The 18,470-nt window shown below is 41.9% G+C and overlaps 2 protein-coding genes across 14 annotated transcripts; one reads left to right on the top strand and one right to left on the bottom strand.

Annotated features, from left to right (window-relative positions):
• The first annotated feature begins 420 nt into the window (after nt 1-420).
• Nucleotides 421-10,691, top strand: si:dkey-162b23.4 (sodium/hydrogen exchanger 9B2). 13 transcript variants are annotated; one of them, XM_025003949.2, is made up of 14 exons: nt 421-665; nt 2,014-2,025; nt 2,202-2,451; nt 2,949-3,150; nt 3,358-3,528; nt 4,326-4,468; nt 4,948-5,075; nt 5,193-5,368; nt 5,782-5,888; nt 6,263-6,412; nt 6,639-6,747; nt 7,134-7,270; nt 9,220-9,442; nt 9,714-10,691. In XM_025003949.2, the coding sequence occupies exons 3-14, from the start codon at nt 2,314-2,316 to the stop codon at nt 9,773-9,775; spliced, it is 1,746 nt and encodes a 581-aa protein (XP_024859717.1). In that variant the 5' UTR covers nt 421-665; nt 2,014-2,025; nt 2,202-2,313; the 3' UTR covers nt 9,776-10,691. The 13 variants fall into 13 exon arrangements, with proteins under 13 accessions (XP_024859717.1, XP_024859708.1, XP_017264454.1 ...); XM_025003940.2 differs by having other exon boundaries at nt 2,014-2,062; XM_017408965.3 differs by having other exon boundaries at nt 2,014-2,062; nt 2,162-2,451.
• Nucleotides 10,692-10,693: 2 nt separating this feature from the next.
• cisd2 (CDGSH iron sulfur domain 2) lies at nt 10,694-18,012 on the bottom strand. The gene is made up of 3 exons (XM_017409027.3): nt 17,828-18,012; nt 13,121-13,335; nt 10,694-12,880 (listed from the first exon to the last, which is right to left on the bottom strand). Exons 1-3 carry the CDS (start codon nt 17,928-17,930, stop codon nt 12,791-12,793), a joined length of 408 nt encoding a protein of 135 aa, XP_017264516.1. The 5' UTR covers nt 17,931-18,012; the 3' UTR covers nt 10,694-12,790.
• Nucleotides 18,013-18,470: the final 458 nt, after the last annotated feature.

Below are 18,470 nucleotides of genomic sequence, written 5' to 3'. Positions count from 1 at the left end.
ATTCAACGATGAGATTGTAATTGCGTGTTAAGGTCAAGCAGTTTTTGACAATGTTGGTCTATTTCGACATTAAGAGTAATGAAGTTCCCCATCAGTTTGCAGCATGGTTCACTCAAGCCTGAACTAACAAAAATGACTTTTTTTTTTTTTTTTGCTGAATCAAAGTTGGTTTAACAAGAAAAGACTGATGGCTCATAATGCTTTTGGGAACTCTAGGAACAACAAGTAAACCTGCCTTTTGAGAGCAAAGTGCTCTGTTGGAAAAGTAAATAATATCTTTATCATAAGCTGGAGTTTGAGAAGTTTATTACAAAGGATTGCAACAGGCTCTATTGTTACCCTGGGTCATATTTTATCTCAATGGTCCTTCACACAGTCAGGTGTTATCGAAATACAAAACATGTTGAAAATGTGCATTCAGTTCTTCAGATAAGAGCACCCAATATAAAGCAAGGTTCAACGTTCTTGCTTGCCAAAGCAAACGAGCCAAACAAACCTGGAGGAACCCTTAAAAAAAAAGTGTTGGTGCCTCCACTCCTCCCTCCATACCTGCCCGTCCATCACTAATCCGCCTCATTTCCCATTTCACCCGGCTGCTGTTCGGGCTGCAGGACTACCAGAGAGCGTCTGCAAAAAAAAAGCCATGCTCGTGCTGACGATATGAGGTGAGCAGCCTTTCCCCTCTCTGATGCACATATAGAGGGTCCGGATGGGAGGAGAGGGGGGGGGGTCTCCGCTCAGAGCTGCCGTGTTTTCTGAACGGGAGCAGTTCACTCCGGAACAAGCTACTTCACAAGGCATCCAATATCGGACAAGAACCCGTTGAACTGTCTTAAATTTGCGCTGCGGACTCGCGTGTTCGTAGGTCGGCTTTTGGTTTTGTTTTTTCTTGGGATAGCGCTTTGACAGCTGAAAGGGAGGGTATTAAATTGACTCCATTTTCAGTGTCACCGGTAGCTTTCGCTTCACGGACGTCGGCCAACGCCGTGTCGCTGCCCAGAAAAGGATCGAGGTCGCCGCATCAGTCACAGAGAGCGAGGCTAAGGTGCGTCCGATCATGGACCCACGGCCACGCTCCATCGCGAGGGTGTCAACTGAGCGCTTTTTTTTTTTACTGTAGCCGTGTGCTAACACCGCGCCACACGCCGGGTTTAAATTAGTTCCCTGTTTTTCTTGGTTGTCCCCTCGTAACCCCACTAACCTACTTGAGCTAACGCTAGCTAGGTGCGCCATATGGCCGAGCTGTAAGCATTGATCAGAGCGGTTTATTCGCAATTGGATTAGCCAGCGTCTGTTGCTTTAAGCAGCTATCACAACATTGTAGTAGCCCGCAGTAGCTGTGCGTTCAGCTAAAATGTGACTTAAAACAACAGTTTTATTTTAGTATCCTACCTTAAGAAGCTTGCCGGTTCTCCTTTGGATTTAATAAAGTTTCTTTACTAGTGTGTCATAGATTTGATTTGGATTATTAAGCTAAATGTGCAAATAAATGAACACCTAATGTTAAATGTCATGTAGGATATTTTAATCAATCGCCAAATAAACTGACAAAGCTTCTTATTTGAGCTGTGCAGTTGTAGCATATGCAGTAGTTACATAAAGTGGAAAAAGCTAAGTGCAAATTACTTAAAAACTACAAAAAAGTCAAATAAATGTACCTAATATTGATTAGAAATGGACACTGACCAATCAGTTTGGTTCAGATTTCTATTTTTTACTTTTTTTATTATTATTTCTCTTTTAAAATGTCCTTAAGAGCAAACTAAATGTCTTCCGATAAGCTTTGGTTGAATTGGAAACGTTGTTATGTATTCATAATATAGTCCTACAGTAAAAAAAAGACTGTTTTCTTCAAAACAGCACAAGCTTCCTCATTGGAAATCAACAAATCGTTTCCTCTGGGTTATTAAACTGAGGCGTTTTTACAAATGAGAACCATTTAAAGCAGAATTACTGTACAGCTCAGATTATAGCGCCTTAACGTTCTTATTTTTTGGATTTTTCTATCACCAGCCAAGCTGAAAGGTACTCGATGCAAACTTTAAAATCGAACACAGAAAAGGTAACCTTTATTTTTGCTGCAATAGTTTTACAGATTTGTTGATATGCAATTCTGAAATGAGGGTACACACTCAATGTAAACACTTGGCTGAATTCACAGAAAAGCACGTGGAAGTTTATCTGCATACATCTGCGAACAGGAGCCTGAGGAGGGAGCTGCACGTTCAGAAGTGACGGATTCCTCAGCTCGATGGACAAACCCGACTCGACCTACTGTGAACGAGAAGTGCAGAAATACGGCACCCGGCTGTGATGGAGGACACCCTGCAGAAACCTTCCAATCCAGAGCCCAGCCCCGCGCCCAGTCCAGCGCCGCCTAGTCCGGCACCCAGCCCAGCACCCAGCCCACTGCTGGACAGAATCGCTCTGCCTGCAGCCAACCATGTGGAGGTAACGGCTCGGGCCGAAGTCCAGAGCTTTGAACCGACGTACTCACCTGAGTATGACGTATGAGATAAATGATGGCGTTCTTAGAGACAGAAAACTGATGCTTTCACGTTTAATATACAGGAAATAAATAAATATGATGAGCCAGGGGTCTCCAATCCTGGTCCTCGAGGGCCACTATCCTGCATGTTTTACTTGTTTCTCTGCTCCAACACACCTGGTTTGAATCAATGGGTGATTAACAGGCTTCTGCAGAACATGAAGAGGTAATTTAACCACTGAATCAGGTGTGTTGGAGCGGAGAAACCAGTAAAACATGCAGGATAGTGGCCCTGAGGACCAGGATTGCCCACCCCTGTTGTAGACAATGAACATTACTACCGGAGAGCTCACACTTAGAGGAATATTTCTTTATAGTTAAGTTAAAATGAGGTTAATATTGTGTACATTTGGCATCTTATCAACACGCTTTAAACTGTGTCCTGATTGTTCCTTTAAAGCACCTGAATGTGAACCAGATCCAAGTGGTGGTACGACGCTGCTCGACTCCAAACGTCACAGAGGAGACCACCTATTTTATTCCTCGCAACCCTGTGGTGGATGCGGGCACCAACACAGAACCACCGGTGGTCTGCTGCCCGTTGCTGCACAGATTCTGCCCGTGTCCACCGAGAGGCCTCTTCGCCTCTTTGATTACCAAAGGTGAGCAACGGACAAAGTCATTTTCAGCTTTGGAGGCAAAAAAAAAGTTTAACAGAGCTAAACTTTGAACTTCTCATCTAAGAGACGCAATGTTTGATTTTCTGTGTCTTTCTACGTGAAACACACAGTAAAGTCACGCCAACGATGCCTGGTGGTAGATGTTATGGCAGAAGAGCTGATTTTTCTGTTGTCCCCTTCCCTCCTCAGTCCTTTTGGCAGCTGTGCTCTTTGGGGTGGTTTGGTCCATCACGGAGAAAGAATGTCTCCCAGGAGGGAACCTGTTTGGAATCACGATACTCTTCATCTGTGCACTCATCGGTGGCAAACTGGTCGCGCTCATTCGACTGCCCAAACTCCCACCGTTCCCACCCCTCCTCGGTAAGGTTGAATAAACGGCATCGAGGCCTGAACTTCTTATTTCCATTTCCATTCACAGAATGACTCCTCTGTGTGTTTAGTAGGAATAAATCACTGCACTGATAAGGTGGGGGTCAAGATTTATTTTATGGGACAACACCCCTAATATTATCAGATTCTTTTGCTCCAGACAGAGGAATGTCCCACTTATTTTTTGTCCTTTGGAACACCACTTTCCTGACCTTTTTTTTAAATCTCAGCTTTAATCAAGCCCTTCAAAACAGTGCACTTGTTATTCAGTTCAGATCATTTTTTTCTATAACAGATCGCCAAATTTAGTTGTAAACAAAAGCGAGGAATATTTGCTGCCTAAAAACTCAAACAAAAACATATTTTGACAGCTATTGTGGTTTTAAGTGCTTTAAGTATTTTTCTCTTGTTATGCTTAATCAGTTTCCTGTACATCTCCAGTCATAAATGAAGTCAATTTCATACCAATTAACTTGATTGTTCCCTATAATGTTTCAGTTTCTATTACTGTAACACATAAAGACGTGCTGTGTTTCGTTTCGCTGCATGATTTAAGCCTGGACACCGCTAAGCTTTAGAGCAAGGGTGGATTGATGAGGCGTGAGTTATTAGCCTGGTCGTATTCGAGCTCTGGATCAACATTCGCCCTTCTCCATTTCTTCGAGACGGAACAGATGGGTGTTATTCTTGCGCTGTTAGTGTGTGGGAAACAGCCCCGAAGAATAAACATGTCCTCAGGTTGAAAAGGCTCACATGTCCTCTCTCCCCCACCCTCTGCTGGGCTGCAGGCATGCTGCTGATGGGCTTCCTGCTGAGGAACATCCCGGCTGTGACGGATGCGGTGGTCATCAACTTCAAATGGTCGGCTTCTCTGAGGAACATCGCTCTGGCCATCATCCTGGTCAGAGCTGGCCTGGGACTGGATCCCAAGGTACGGTTGCCTCCCTTTGTGTTAGAACCCAAAAATGACTTTGAAAAATGACAGAGACAGAACGACGCTCAGCTACAACTACGTCACATTTTAGCTCAACATCTGTAAAATTGACTGAGTTAGAGCCGGCTTTGTGTTGCCCTGTGACGATTAGCTGTGGTGGCTGTCTTCAATTGGATTGACTCCAAAACTGAGTCAGCTGTAGATGCACATCCAGTTATTCCTTTCTGAAAGTTTCATTAAAATCTGTCCAGTGTTTCATGTGATATTTTGCTAACAGACAAACGGGGTTGACTCCAGCCGTTGATGCTAAAGTTTTAGGCAACGCTCTTGTGCGACAAGTGGCACTTGGAGTATGTTTTGTGAAGGACTCTCAGCTACAAAACGGAATTAATTGTAGCCATTTTTGTCTTTTCTAAGCTCATTTGTCTGTGTCGGCCATCTTGAATTGGATTGATGTTTTACATTTTTCCTGTCAGGCTCTGAGGAAACTCAAAGCTGTGTGTGTACGTGTTGCAGCTGGGCCCTGCCTGATGGAGGCCTGCACCGCAGCTCTGATCTCTCACTTCCTCCTGGGCTTACCCTGGGTGTGGGCCTTCATCCTCGGGTGGGTATAATGCTTCAGAGTTTCCTTTTTTTTGTGTGTGTGATATGTTATGTTTGTAACGATTAATACAGTTATTTAAGAAAGTAAAGCAAACATTTCATCCTCTCTCCATCCCAGCTTCGTGCTGTGCGCCGTGTCCCCAGCGGTGGTGGTTCCCTCCATGCTGCTGCTGCAGAAGGAGGGATACGGCGTGGAGCAGGGCATCCCCACCCTGCTGATGGCTGCTGGAAGCTTCGACGACGTTCTTGCTATCACGGGGTTCACCACATGCTTGGGCATGGCCTTCGCCACAGGTAATGTGTGTGTGTGTGTGAACAGAATAGAATAATGCAAGCTTGTGCTTTTTTGAAATATAACACCAGCTTCTCTCCATTGCAGAAGCAGCAGGTGGGTCTAAGATTAGATTAAAAGAAAAATAAGTAGTTACTGTTTGTAGGTTGTCAGGAGACCAGCAGAGGGTGCAAGTGTGCGGATTACTCTCCTTAAAAAGCGTGAACCAGTTTTTACCAAATCTGGATGAAACAATAAATGTCTTTGAAAGGAACTATTTACAGTGTATTTGTATTCAAATTCCTACCTTTTATTAAGGTTTTAATGTTGAGTATTTGCAAAGACAGTGTTGTAATTCTATTTTTCTAATTATATATTTGAACAAACTTGCCACTTGTTGTATCTTACCGCTGCATTTCTTTTTTTTTCCCCCCAGGCTCCACCTGGTATAACCTCCTGCGAGGTGTGCTGGAGGTCGCAGGCGGGATGGTTGCGGGGATCCTCCTCGGCTTCCTCATTCAGTACTTTCCGAGTGTCGATCAGGTACGTGATCTCATGTCGCGGCGCTTTGACGCAAGCGTGTTTTATTGTCTCCCGATCGTTCTCGCGCCAGTGAGCTCCGCAGTCTCAGAGAGCGTGTTGACGCTCAGCTACTGCTAGTTTTAGCTTGACGTATGTACAATTGGCCAAAAAAAGCTACAGACAAATGAACACAGACGCAGATAAAACCATTATGGCCCCTTCAGCGGTGGGTGATAATAAACAGGGTTCTTTTTGTACAACCTCATTCACTGAACGGTTCATAATCTTTCACACACACACACACCATGATTAATGTTTTCATCTCCCTGTTTGCAGGTAAATCCAGCGGTTTGTATCACTGAATTTCAGGTTCTAAAAATGTTTTTCCCCTGTAGAAACACATTGTGATGAAGCGTTCCTTCTTGGTACTGGGCCTGTCCGTCTTCGCCGTGTTTGGCAGCGGCGTGGCAGGCTTCCCCGGCTCTGGAGGCCTCTGCACCTTGGTGTTGGCGTTCCTGGCTGGCCTGGGCTGGAGAGCAGAAAAGGTACTGACGCATACAAACCGCGTTTGAAACGTTATAAAGCACCTTGTCCAGATTCAGCATTGGCTTGTTAGTTTATTAGATCCCAAGTTTAGACGAGAGTTTTGATAATGTGAACGCAACATCGGTCCTCTGAAGTTGTTCAGATGGCGCCTCATCGGTGTAGTTGTAGTTAAACATCTGTGCTAACGACACGTCACACTTCGTTTTGTTTTGTGTTTGACTGAAGGCGCGAGTGGAGGAAGTGGTGGGGTGGGCGTGGGACGTGTTTCAGCCTCTGCTGTTCGGCCTGATCGGAGCTGAGATTCGAGTGTCTGAGCTGGAGGGACGCACCGTTGGTAAGACGACCACACAAAGCCTTCAGAGATAACACTGTTGTCATTGTCCAGAATTCAAATGTGACTGTATGAGTGTATGTAAAATATTTGCATAAGCAAAAAAGACATGGTTGAGGCGCTGCTCTGTCCCGTCCTGTAAATACTGAACGACCTGTCTGTGCCGGCACTCCTGTAATTCACTTTCATATTAGTTAAACCAGTTAGGCTTCCTAAGAAAACAGACCTTACATGTCGAAAAGCTCAGCCTGTTTCATGTCAACACAAGTGTAAAAATGACTTTTGTTTTTTTTTTCATGTGTAACTGTACTTGAATATATCATGTTGGTAAATCTCCCAGTGGCGGTGGTGCAGTGTCCATGTTGACCTTCGTCCTCACGTTGTTCCAGGTCTGGGTATAGCCTCTCTGCTCATTGCTCTGCTGGTTCGAATCCTCGTCACCTTTGTGTGCGTGCTGCGTGCGGGCTTCAGCAGGAGGGAGAAGGTGTTCATAGCCCTCGCATGGATGCCCAAAGCAACAGTGCAGGTATGAAATATGCTGTAGGTCAGGAAGCTTCTCTCTCTGGAAATAACCTTTTCTTTATCTCAACAAAATAGTTCTTTTAAAGTGGTGTTGTGAGGAGTACTTAGGACCAGTCAGTATAATAGTAATAGTAATAGTATCCTGCCAAGGATGTCCCATGACTTGCAGATTACCAGTCTAACCCTCAAGCAAGAACTACAGAGAGTAAAACTACTACTCAGCTGATCAGCTACAGTGCACACGGTCACCATAGCAACACAAATGTTTGATTGAGAAAAGAGCAACAATGTGAACAACTGGCGTGCAAAAATGATGAAGTACAAGTAGTGTTCACTCAAAGTTCTTGGGAAGTTTTGAGTTTGAAATTATTTAAATAAAGTTGGCTCTTGATTTGTGAGAATCTCCTTGATTCCCCAAACTGAGATCGCTCTGACTGCTGTCTGCTCCTGAATGACTCACTCCACACAACCTCACTTAAAGAGTTTTTTTTTTCTAATAATACATTTCTGTAGTGCACTTTTGCAGATGTATTTCTTTGTAAAAATAAGAATTAAGCCTCCCCTCTCTACCCCTCCCTAAGCTCGAGGACATCCAATGGCTGAAACAAAAACAAATATGTGAACATTGATGCTCTGATATGCATTTTCTTGTATATCTTGTTAAAAGTTACAGTAATTTAGCGTATGTGTGTGTGGGTGTGTTAATTCTAATTTTGCTGTCTTTTAAAGAAAGGTCCAACCAAGAACTGGGTCTGCAAGGCTAGAAAACCTTTGGACAATTCAACGGCTGCATTGTTTTTATCATGGAACATTGTTAATTGTGCTGTCCTTGATTGAATAAACTTGAATGAATGAATGAATCCACTCAGCCTGTTTACAAAAATGTGTAAACGGCATCATCAGAACCCACCCATCCCTCAGGCAGACTAAAGGCCTTTTTATACTCCACGAGAAATCACAGTCGGTTCTCATTCACGTGGTTGCGTGACAAAAATTGCATCACTTTGTTCTCGTAGCAGCTTCGTCCACCACTTCTCACAGGGGTTTGGCGCCATGTCTTGCATGATTGGTCAGAAGTTGTAGTGGGTGTATTTATGCAGAAAAGCCGGTGAGCTTTAATGGAGTCATTTTGCTTCTACTGCTCTGCTGAGAAGCAGCTGGAGGCTGGTAGAAAATACAGCCGCCTTTACAACTGTTCCAACTGAACTTAAAAAGACTGCAGAGAGACACAGGCTGCTCTTCATAGCTGTGATTGTCTCAGAAGGTTTAATGAACACGTCTGGTCGGAGTAAGGGAAGAAAAAATGTGTACAAGGACAAGAGAGTTGAGAAGCTGGCTGGAAGAAAATCGTTGTAACACTGTAGGAGGAGGGAGGAGCTTTCTGGGAGTTCTGATCCGAATGTCTCATGGTCTGTAAAAAGGCGTGTGCGAAAACGAACATCTATAGAGCATGCCGGAGCCTTCAGGCCCAGTTTACACGTGAGCGATCTCCTGGAAACGTCATAGTTTCTGATTCTGTTGTCAGGTAGACGAACAGCCGAAATGCAACAGAATTGTTCTGATTCCACTTAAAACCAGCATTGTGTAAACTGGGCCTAAGAACCATCCGAACACAGACAAACAGACTGAGGAACAGTATCTCTTAAACCGCAGGTGCAAGCACAAAGCATCTTGAAACTTTTTTGATTTATCAATGCTTTGATGTTTAGTTTAGCAACCGCCACTACTCAGGATCTTTATCATCTGTTCTCAGACTCATTCATCCTGGTGACTACAGGACATTTTAGGATATTTATTAATAACCTCAAGTAATTTTATGATGCCGCTACGTATGTACACAGTATTGGTCTATTTTCTTCTATCTGTGCAATAACAACAAAGTATCAATCTTCTACACATGGATTAAAGTTGTGAGTTCAGAAGAATCACTGGTTTTGTTCTTGTCTTCATCAGGCAGCAATAGGTTCCACGGCTTTAGACATGGCCAGAGCAAAGGGCGACCAGGACCTAGAGAAGTACGGTATGGACGTGCTTACAGTGGCTGTGCTCGCCATTCTTCTCACAGCCCCCGTAGGAGCTCTGATCATTGGTCTCTGTGGGCCTCGTCTGCTGCAGAGACCGAAGACCTCAGCCAGCGGTGAGCGAGTCAAACCCAATTTATCGACATTTTTCCTGGGTACGTAAAGGTTTTACATTCAAAGAGTTCAGCTTGGCCCCCCTGCTTCGTAGTCACGTCCCCGTGGTGGATATCTCTCTCCTGCAGTGTTTTACCCGCCTCACCTCTGTGATAGCTTTGTTCATAGCTTTAGATCCGCTTGTTTTCTATTTGAGTCAGTAGGTTTAAAATAGCAACTTGTAAGCTTTTATTTACATTTTATTCATCATCTGAGCAGTTTTCACTGAATCACATCCATTTTTTGCACGCCCTGTCTTTATTTTCTACCTAGGCACTGCAGCAGAAGCTGAAGAGGACAATGAGACTCCCGTCACCTTTGAGAGTACGCTCTGACCTCTGCACTCAGGGAAACAGGACATTCGATGAGACGCCTCAAACCTCAGTTCAAACTTATCTTTAGCCACCGAGTGGCTCTCCGATGGTCTGGATCAGTGTATTTATGACCCTAGGTGGTTTCCAGCCCCCCCCCCCCGAGTTGTAAACAGATCACCCATGCTCCACTATCTGCACTGTCAGGCTGAGTGAACTTTATTTATACCACAGATAAGTCTTGTTTCTGGCTCGAACTGAACATTTAATCACATACGCTGTTAGTACGAACCACCTGAATGGTTTACATTTTTTTGTAAAAGGTTGAATATTTCTCCCGTTGCATTCAATGAATCCAGTATTTCCTCATTTTTGTTACCAAGTTTATATAAACTAACGTGGATTGAAAAGGCAGTGCTTATTTTATTAAAAGCACTGGGTTTTATGAAGTTTGGGATTGAATGTACTGATAGCAATATTTTGTTATTAGGCTACTCAGAGAGCAGATGTTGTAGGCGTTCCACACTTCTTGGAATGCTTTGTGTTTGTGTTTTGTATATTTTTACTTATGTATTGTATTAGTAGTATCTGTTGGTGACAAGAAATCTATCATTTTCAAAACCTCAGGGTCAAAACGTCACTTTACTTTGGTGGAAACCTAATGCTGCTTTAAGATAGAGAGTCAACTACTACATGCACTACGTGGCTTACGGTCTCTCGAGTGTCCACATCCGTCTGAAAGGAACTTTTTTTTTTTTAGGGTTTATGAACAGATTTTTTAACAGCTGTTAAATATTAGTTTTTTTTCTTACTGCAGAAATGTGCAGTGTGACTTAATTTGTTTACATTTTAAAGCCTAAATGAAAAGATCGTGTATTAGAGATTATTTATGATGAATTTTACAATAGTTTTTTACCAAACAATAAATAATCAAAACACACAAAAGATGTCTTGCTCTTTTAATAGCCAAAGTCGTCCTAAATTACATTCTTAGATTAAGATTTAACCGTGTTTACTTTCTGATTTGTCTGGCTCCTTTTTGTCACTTGGATTTCTTATGACTAGCTTGTGATGCAGAAAGAGATTGTCTGATTTTAGTATAAATACCACCAGCAGGCTACGTTTTAATTTATTCAAACCAGTGCTCTCAAAGTTTAACAAATGGCCCAAATTCAACATCTCATTAATGTCGATTAACCCTTTTCTTGTTTGGGTAAATTTGGCCTGTTTCAGAATGAAACATTTACTAAATTGTACTTGTTCTGACATCTTTATCCAAGACACATGTCCAAACAACATACCTTCTGATTTATACTATTTATAATCTTAAAGTGGCTCTGTACTTTGACACTCAGAAGACAAACACAAAATGGCAGTAGCCTAACCTATCATTTACTGTATTTGTCAGGATGAAATTTGTACATCAGACTGGAAAAGCTTGACTACAGAATCCTGCAGTATACTGGCAAAGATACTCTCATCCAGGACATGGCAAACCCAAAGCAATGTGAAAACTAAAATAAAATTAAAACAACAGGACTTTCGTTCCGTAGCTGAAAGTGTTTCGCTTCCCATTCAGGGAGCTTTGTCGGTTCAACACTAAAGTGTGTGGAGCTGTAAGCTTTAACACTGCATGAGATGGCTCGTTATGAAAGCTAAACTCACATGCAGGGAGGGGAGTACGAGTAATCTGCAGGTGAGTTTCGCTTGCATAACGGAGCATCTCAGGCAATTATAAAGCTTGAAACTGCACACTCTCCAGTTTTGAACTGATCATGCTCCCCGGATGGGAAGCAAAATATCCTTACTATAGAATAAAAGTCCAGTTGTTTCATTTTTTAATTATTCATCTCCTTGGGTTTGGAGAATCCTGCAGCGTCATTACATCTGATCGAGGCCATCGTGTCGATATAAACTGGGAAAATGATGGAATCCTTTTTTTTTTTTTTTTCTTCAATGTAGCTGCCTTCAGTTGATTCTGTTCTTTGGATAGAAACTCCTGATCGAAATGTTAAAATGAAACAAAAAAAGCAAACAATTAGGACATAATAATGTACTCATTTTCAGTATCTTTCATTCAAACCTCTTTGAACTGCGTTACACAAGTTCCCCAAACATAACAGTAAAAGAAAACAACTGAAATAAACATGACGACCACTTCTTCACATTTAGTATGAATAAAGTCAAGCAATAATCTAACAAAAAAAAATCTATTTATATTCAAAATATTCAGAAACATTCAGAAACTGCAGACATGATAAACTATGTATGAAATATTGCTGAGTTATGAAGTAAATACTTAAAAAAAAAAGCTATATACAGTAATTAAAGCTATGAAGAATTTCAAAAAGAAAATCTCAAGTTGCAGGAGTTTTTAAACCTCCAACGGTTTGTGAGGTTAAAACCGCAGAATATTAGTCAAAATGCAGCGGTTTTAAATGTTTAAAGACAACAGAGCAATATGTAGACCCACACATATACATTTAATTCAGAGAATGTCTCACATGCCTAAAGTGTGTGTTTGTTCAAATTTGGCACATAGATTGGCTTATGCACATGAAACAGGATTAACAACAACAACAACAAAAAAGATGACTTTTAAATAAAGAGTGGTCCAAAATAAAAAGGCATACAAGACAAAGTGTTAAGTACAGGTTGGACTACTAAACAGGAAGTTGCATTTAATTAGGAAGAAAACTCCTCCCCCAATGAGTTGAGACCAGGGGAAGTCATAAACTCAGAAACTTTACCTCAGCTTGTCTTGCTGAAGTGGTCCCCCTTTGATTTGTATCTGCCAAACAGACACTGGTTTTTAGATTTACAGGGCCATTATGTTTACAGCATAATGAATGAAGAACATTAGGCCACAAAAAAACAACAACAACAAAAGAAAAATTCTCCCAACTTCAAAATTCAAGATAGCATAGCTAATACACACTCAGTAGTTCATATTAATATTATTAACAATATTGAGAAATATGACATCAAGCAAAGACCAAGAAACTGAAAAGTTAGAAGTAAACTCCTGTTGGCGCTCAATTAAAGTATCTTCTTTTTGAGTATGAGTGGTCCCACGTTGTCTCCAGTTAGTTCATTGTGCTTTAAGTGTGACTTGTCACAAACAGGAAACTGAAAAACAGGAAACAATTTTATGTTAAGATGATCAGCGAGCTGCAAAAATTCACATCACTCCCTTTTTCTAAAAATACCCAAATTAAAGAACTTTAACATTCAAAAGAAGCGGTTTTCAGCAGCTAGTGTGACAAATATAAATGAATAAGGCCTTCAGACTCTGTAACTTTCACCACACCTCAGTCAAAGTGGGGTTCACACACAAATGAAGGTTAGAAAATGAACAAGTCCACTCACAGTTTTGGACCGCCAGCAGCGACAGTAACACACATTTGCGTAGTTCAGGTCCTCGATGTCCACCTCGTTGACCACTTTAGGGTTCTCTTTCTGGATCTTCAAGTTGATCAGGCTGTCTTTCTGTTTCTTCTTCTTAGGCAGAAACGGGCGGATGGTCAGGTAGCCCAGCAAGGCCAGGATACCGAGGAGAGGCAGCAACCGCAGCCACTCGGACACTACGGACATGAAACACACATCAGCATAAAGTCACAGCATGCGCCTGAAATATGAGCTTTATCGCACCGGGTCACTTTATCAGACGCCACGTTGATAAACACTGCATTCACTTTAAAGAGATGATTCATATCTCTTGAAGCAGAGTTCTGTGGAAAAGATATGACCCAAATAGCTCTTCTGGCAGAAATAAAGCTCAGTTTTGACTGAATTGACGCGCTAACAGCTGGTCAGAGCGGGGCCAAAGCTGATTGCTGTCATCATAAAGAAACTGGCCAGAGGAGTGTTTCTTTTCACTAGCTGTTCTATGATAAAAACAGCTGACTAATGAAGCATGTATTGAATTGCGGGATTCCACAAAAATACAAAGTTTTTAAAGCGCGCACAAACCAAAGTGGATAATGTGCATTGTGTGCGTTTAGGCTGCTGACAACACACTAGGTCTCCGTAACAAGTAGTACACTGTACGAGCAGTCGAGTAGATATCAACAGGTTCAAATGAAGATTCTGAAAGTTTTTCATCAAGTCTGTTGATTTTTTTTTCTCTGAGGAAGAACATGACGACCCAGAATGCAAGTTGGAGTTGTGTGCAGTTTGACCCCATTTGTTTGAGCTGGGGTATGGCTCTGATGATGGCTGCTGCACAAGAGAAACCAGACTGATCAAAATAAGGATAGCCTTCAGATCTTAAAGTGGCACAAATGCATTTCAAATTCTGTTTCAATTTTGCAATTTACCAGTAATAAGTTTCTGTGGGGAGCTGGTTAAGTCTTACTTCTGCTAAGTCATACCCCCTGCCTCATCCTTTGCACTTGCAATTTGCACAACCCAGCAGTTTTGGATTTTGTGCCAATAGAGGACAAAACAACTCATTTGCACACGTGCAGTTTTCATGCATGCTTAAGACCCTTGCATGTATTAGTCAAGGCTCTCTGTGACCATGACCATGTAAGCGGGTATAGAAAAGGAATGGATGACTATTGCAATGATTATGCATTTTTATTTGCTTTACTACATTTTATTTGAAGTTGCTGACAGGACAGATAAATATAGAGCCTTTTTCGTAAGCAGCCTTAATATGTCGGTGAAACAACAGCTCTGCTGCTGAGGCAGAGAGAAAGGTCCTGTGATCACTGAGCCGGGGAGCTTAAAATGCACACACCAGCCAACTGATGGACGGATATAGCTATGGTAATGAGTATGAATTTGCAATAATACATTTTGCCTATTGTTGCTGATGTGCCCTCCTCCTGCATCAAACAAAGAGACTTCTCCACCTCCTGCAAACATCCAGCTGTGCCCAGACACATGACAGAACAGGTGTTTTGAAGCAGATGCAGATTTATGAAATGCAGATAAAGCCCAACCTATTCTGCTTGTGTTTTCAGGCAAACATAATAAATTATCAGATTATTTTAGTAGCTTAATGTCTGATTTTGATCAAACTCCACCTTTAAATTAATTCTGTCTTGAAATCTGGGGTGTGTGTGAAGATAAATTCCATGCATTTATCGTTGCCAAATTGCCCAGAAATTTATGCAGTGTTCTCACAAACAGTTTAGTGGTTTTTGCTGCCGCCATACAGACCACAAGTAAACACCACTGTAAGCAAAGATATAAATGTAGGTGTTCGCTTGGTCTTCTGTGCTTTATGGGGGTGAGATTTTAATCAAGGCTAAATAATGACTTACAACCAAATAACAAAACAAACAGGAAAAACCCTGACTGCTATACAGGTGAAAAAAACTATGTCAGAACTTAGTTTGATCATATTTTACAGAAGAGTTTGAAATAACTCTAATCTCTAAAATTTCACAACAGTTTATGTGAACACTAATTTATATGCCTTCACAACACCATCAGTTTTATGTTACTGTTATTTACATAGACTTATAGGATCATTTGCAAGTGCAAACAGCAGGAGCAGCTAGCTGTAGCTCTACCGCTGAAGCCCAGGGCACTTCCTGCAGAAATATGTTATCATATTCCTGCTGGAATAATCATGTAATGTGAAACTGACAGCGGTGTAAAGGTCTATAACAGTGTCCACATGAACTGTTAGAAGTTTATTTTAAAGATGTCAGTAATCCACTTTGCTATTGGCCATAAATCGAGTCAGAAATAAACTCTTTCTCAGGACTGAGGCTGTTAAAAGAGCCATCTACGACAGGTAAGCTATTAATTGTTCATAACCTTTCCACAGAATTCTGCTGCAAAAGATCTGAAGTATCCACACAGTTAGCCACAGTTATGCTACAGTTAGCTTTTAGGTAGTGTTTTTGAACTTCTGGCTTCATGCGTTTTTGGCTTTTAGCTAGTGTTCTACTTCTTTTAGCTTTAAGGTTCTGCAAATTTCAGCTCTCACCGTTCACACTGCATTTTCACAGAAGTACACAACTTTAAGAAGAAGTGAAAACGAGCAGTTATTGCCGCAGCAATCACCATAGTTCATCCATGAGTCAGCCATACTGGATTCTGAAGTTGGGGTTTGGCAGGAATCTCCAGGAATCTCCAGGAATCTCCGACTTTCCAAATCGGAATTCAAACTAGAAAATTCCAAAATGAAACCCACCAGGTCGGTGTTTCTGTGCTGTCACCTTCCCCATAGGCTGAACCTTTTAAAAACTTACCATCACTTAACCCTAATCACATCATATAATGTTGTACTGAGACATCTGGAAGATTTAAAAGGTGACCTGTGGTGTAAAATGTTAATCATCTAGACAATAATAACAATCAGAATCTTGTTTGGAGCTGGCGCAGAGAACAGGCTCAGATCTGATCCTATGTTGTCTTCCACCTGACAGTTTTTCCAGCATCATCTCACAGCAGCAAAAACCAGGAAGGCCTGGAAACTCCACAGGAAAGTTCCCCAGTCAATGTGAGGGGGAAAGTGAGGATTTAACTGCAAGTGTAAAATTTTACTGCTATTCATATAATGCAAAGTTATACAGCAAAACAAAGGTGTCACACTTTGAGGTCATCTGCACACATGCTCCAACAGTGCCTCCACTGTAATTCTCCAATAGTTAGCGGCCAGGCCAAAGGCAAAAGGGTGATAATGTTTGTTTGTCTGTAAAGGAGTAAAGACATCTCATGAACTGATGGGATAGATTTTAACGAAACTCTCCAGGGAATCATTGCACGTGCATCTGCAACTGGTTAACTTTTGGAGTCAACCCCATTCACGCTGCCACAGCTAAGCAACCTTAGCGAACACAAAAATAGCTGCAACTTCACTCCTAAAATTTGGTGTGGTAGTGGCTGAAAGTCACGTACTCATCTCACAACGCTGCATGAGGTTACACAGAAAGTAATCGCCAAAGTCTGACCAAAACGGCTACCTCTGTCATTTCTCAACTTCAGATGATCTTAGTCTAAAACTCGGGCACGAAAGGTGTCAGGCGATATGCAGTCCTTTAAAGAATACTAGGCCTTTTCTCGGTAACAGGAGTTTTGTTCTCATCTTTTTCTTTTCGTGGGTCGTTTGAATTTCAGAAGACGGTATAATAACGTCAAGGAGTCCATGCTTGCATGAATAGGTACGGAGCATCCAAAAAGTCCCAACTCTTGAACGAGTCTTCAGATGAATTGTAAAGCAACGTGGTAAAATGTGACCTTTACTTAGCCCCGAGGAGGTTCAGCTGTGTTTGACCTACAGAGTTTGGACAACAGGTAGAGTGTGTTGGTATGCAAACTGTGATATATAGTCTGAGTTTTGCAGCTTCCCCCCCCCGTAAGTATTGCAGCTTCTTTAATGTTGACTTGCAGGAGAAATTCCTCATCTGCATGCATTTTCCCACAAAGAAACCACAGAAGCAAATGTACACGGTGGGACACTAGGAAAACGTCTAACCAGCACCCTACCATGAAACTCTTATTTCTGCAGGTCCTACTCTGTTCGTATCACGCTGCTCCATTCCTCTGTTCCTGCCTGCTTTGGTTGTTGATTTCAGGAAGACCGAACAACAACTGCTGGTCAAACCATATCATCTGAGGCGGTGGTGCCCAATCCTGGTCCCGGAGGGCCACTATCCTGCATGTTTTAGGCATTCCTCTGCTTTGAATTACTGAGTGATTAACAGGATTCTGCAGAACTTGAAGTCCTGCTTAGGAGCAGGGAAACAACTAAAGCATGCAGGATAGTGGCCCTCAAAGACCTGGATCTAAGCAGACCTCAAATTGCAGTACCCTTTCCACACTGGGTTATCTTATCTTCTTAATTATTGCTCTATTTAATGTAAAATGTGATTTATGTTTTAGCTACTTAGCCACAAGACAAAAGTAGGAACTTGTGCGCTATACATTTAGGTTTGTAGATGCAAAGTCTCTCCGGTCTTGGTTTTAGGTTCACGTACTGAAAATGCTTAAACAACGTTGTTAGTAAAAGTTTAATTCTGATGCTAGCTAAAAGTAAAGACCCCTCTGTGCTAGCAGGTGAGAACTCTGTCCGATGAGTTTACAAGTCGTCTTTACACAGGTGTTTTTAATTACCTGTCAGCCTTGCGAATCCGCCGATGGTCTCCGGAAGCGGCAGCCTCTTCAGGTAAGCCGGAAGCTGAACTTTAATTATCTTCGAGATAGTTTCGAAAACCATCTTGAGTTGCTCGGCAGGGCCGGGGGGGTTTCTGCTGTTTGACTTGGATAGTTCCTGTGGTTCGTTTGTGTCACTGCGCTCTTTTCTGAACGCAGCTTGGCGCCGGTGCGTAAACTCCTCCCGCAAAACGTGAGAACCAAACGAATCTGAGCGTAAATGGCTCTGTGAATGGGCGTAAGGATGACACGTGACAGTAGCGGCGACCAATCAGCGTCAGAGGAGTTGGTGCTTCCTGATTGGACAACTCGAACCCAATCCTTTTGACAGGACTCGTTCAAAAAGGGCAGCCCTGTCATTACGTAACATACAGCTGCATTAAAAACAGCATCTTTAGTCTGGTTTTGACACACTGTTCGGTGGGGAATAAAAGGCAGAAACTACACCTGACAATAAAATCATTTTGTTTAGTGTTTTTGACAAAGACACAAAATCATATTAACCGGAAAATAAACGTTTATTATAGATAAAATAATAGACATTTGACAAACAAACAAGACAAATTTGATTCAAAACATTTATAAATATTCACTGGTAAAATAT

This window comes from Kryptolebias marmoratus, linkage group LG3 (assembly GCF_001649575.2).
Source record: "Kryptolebias marmoratus isolate JLee-2015 linkage group LG3, ASM164957v2, whole genome shotgun sequence".
NCBI classification, from domain to species: Eukaryota; Metazoa; Chordata; class Actinopteri; order Cyprinodontiformes; family Rivulidae; genus Kryptolebias; species Kryptolebias marmoratus.
Note: the sequence above shows the minus strand (reverse complement) of the source record. Positions and strands in the feature narration are given on the sequence as shown.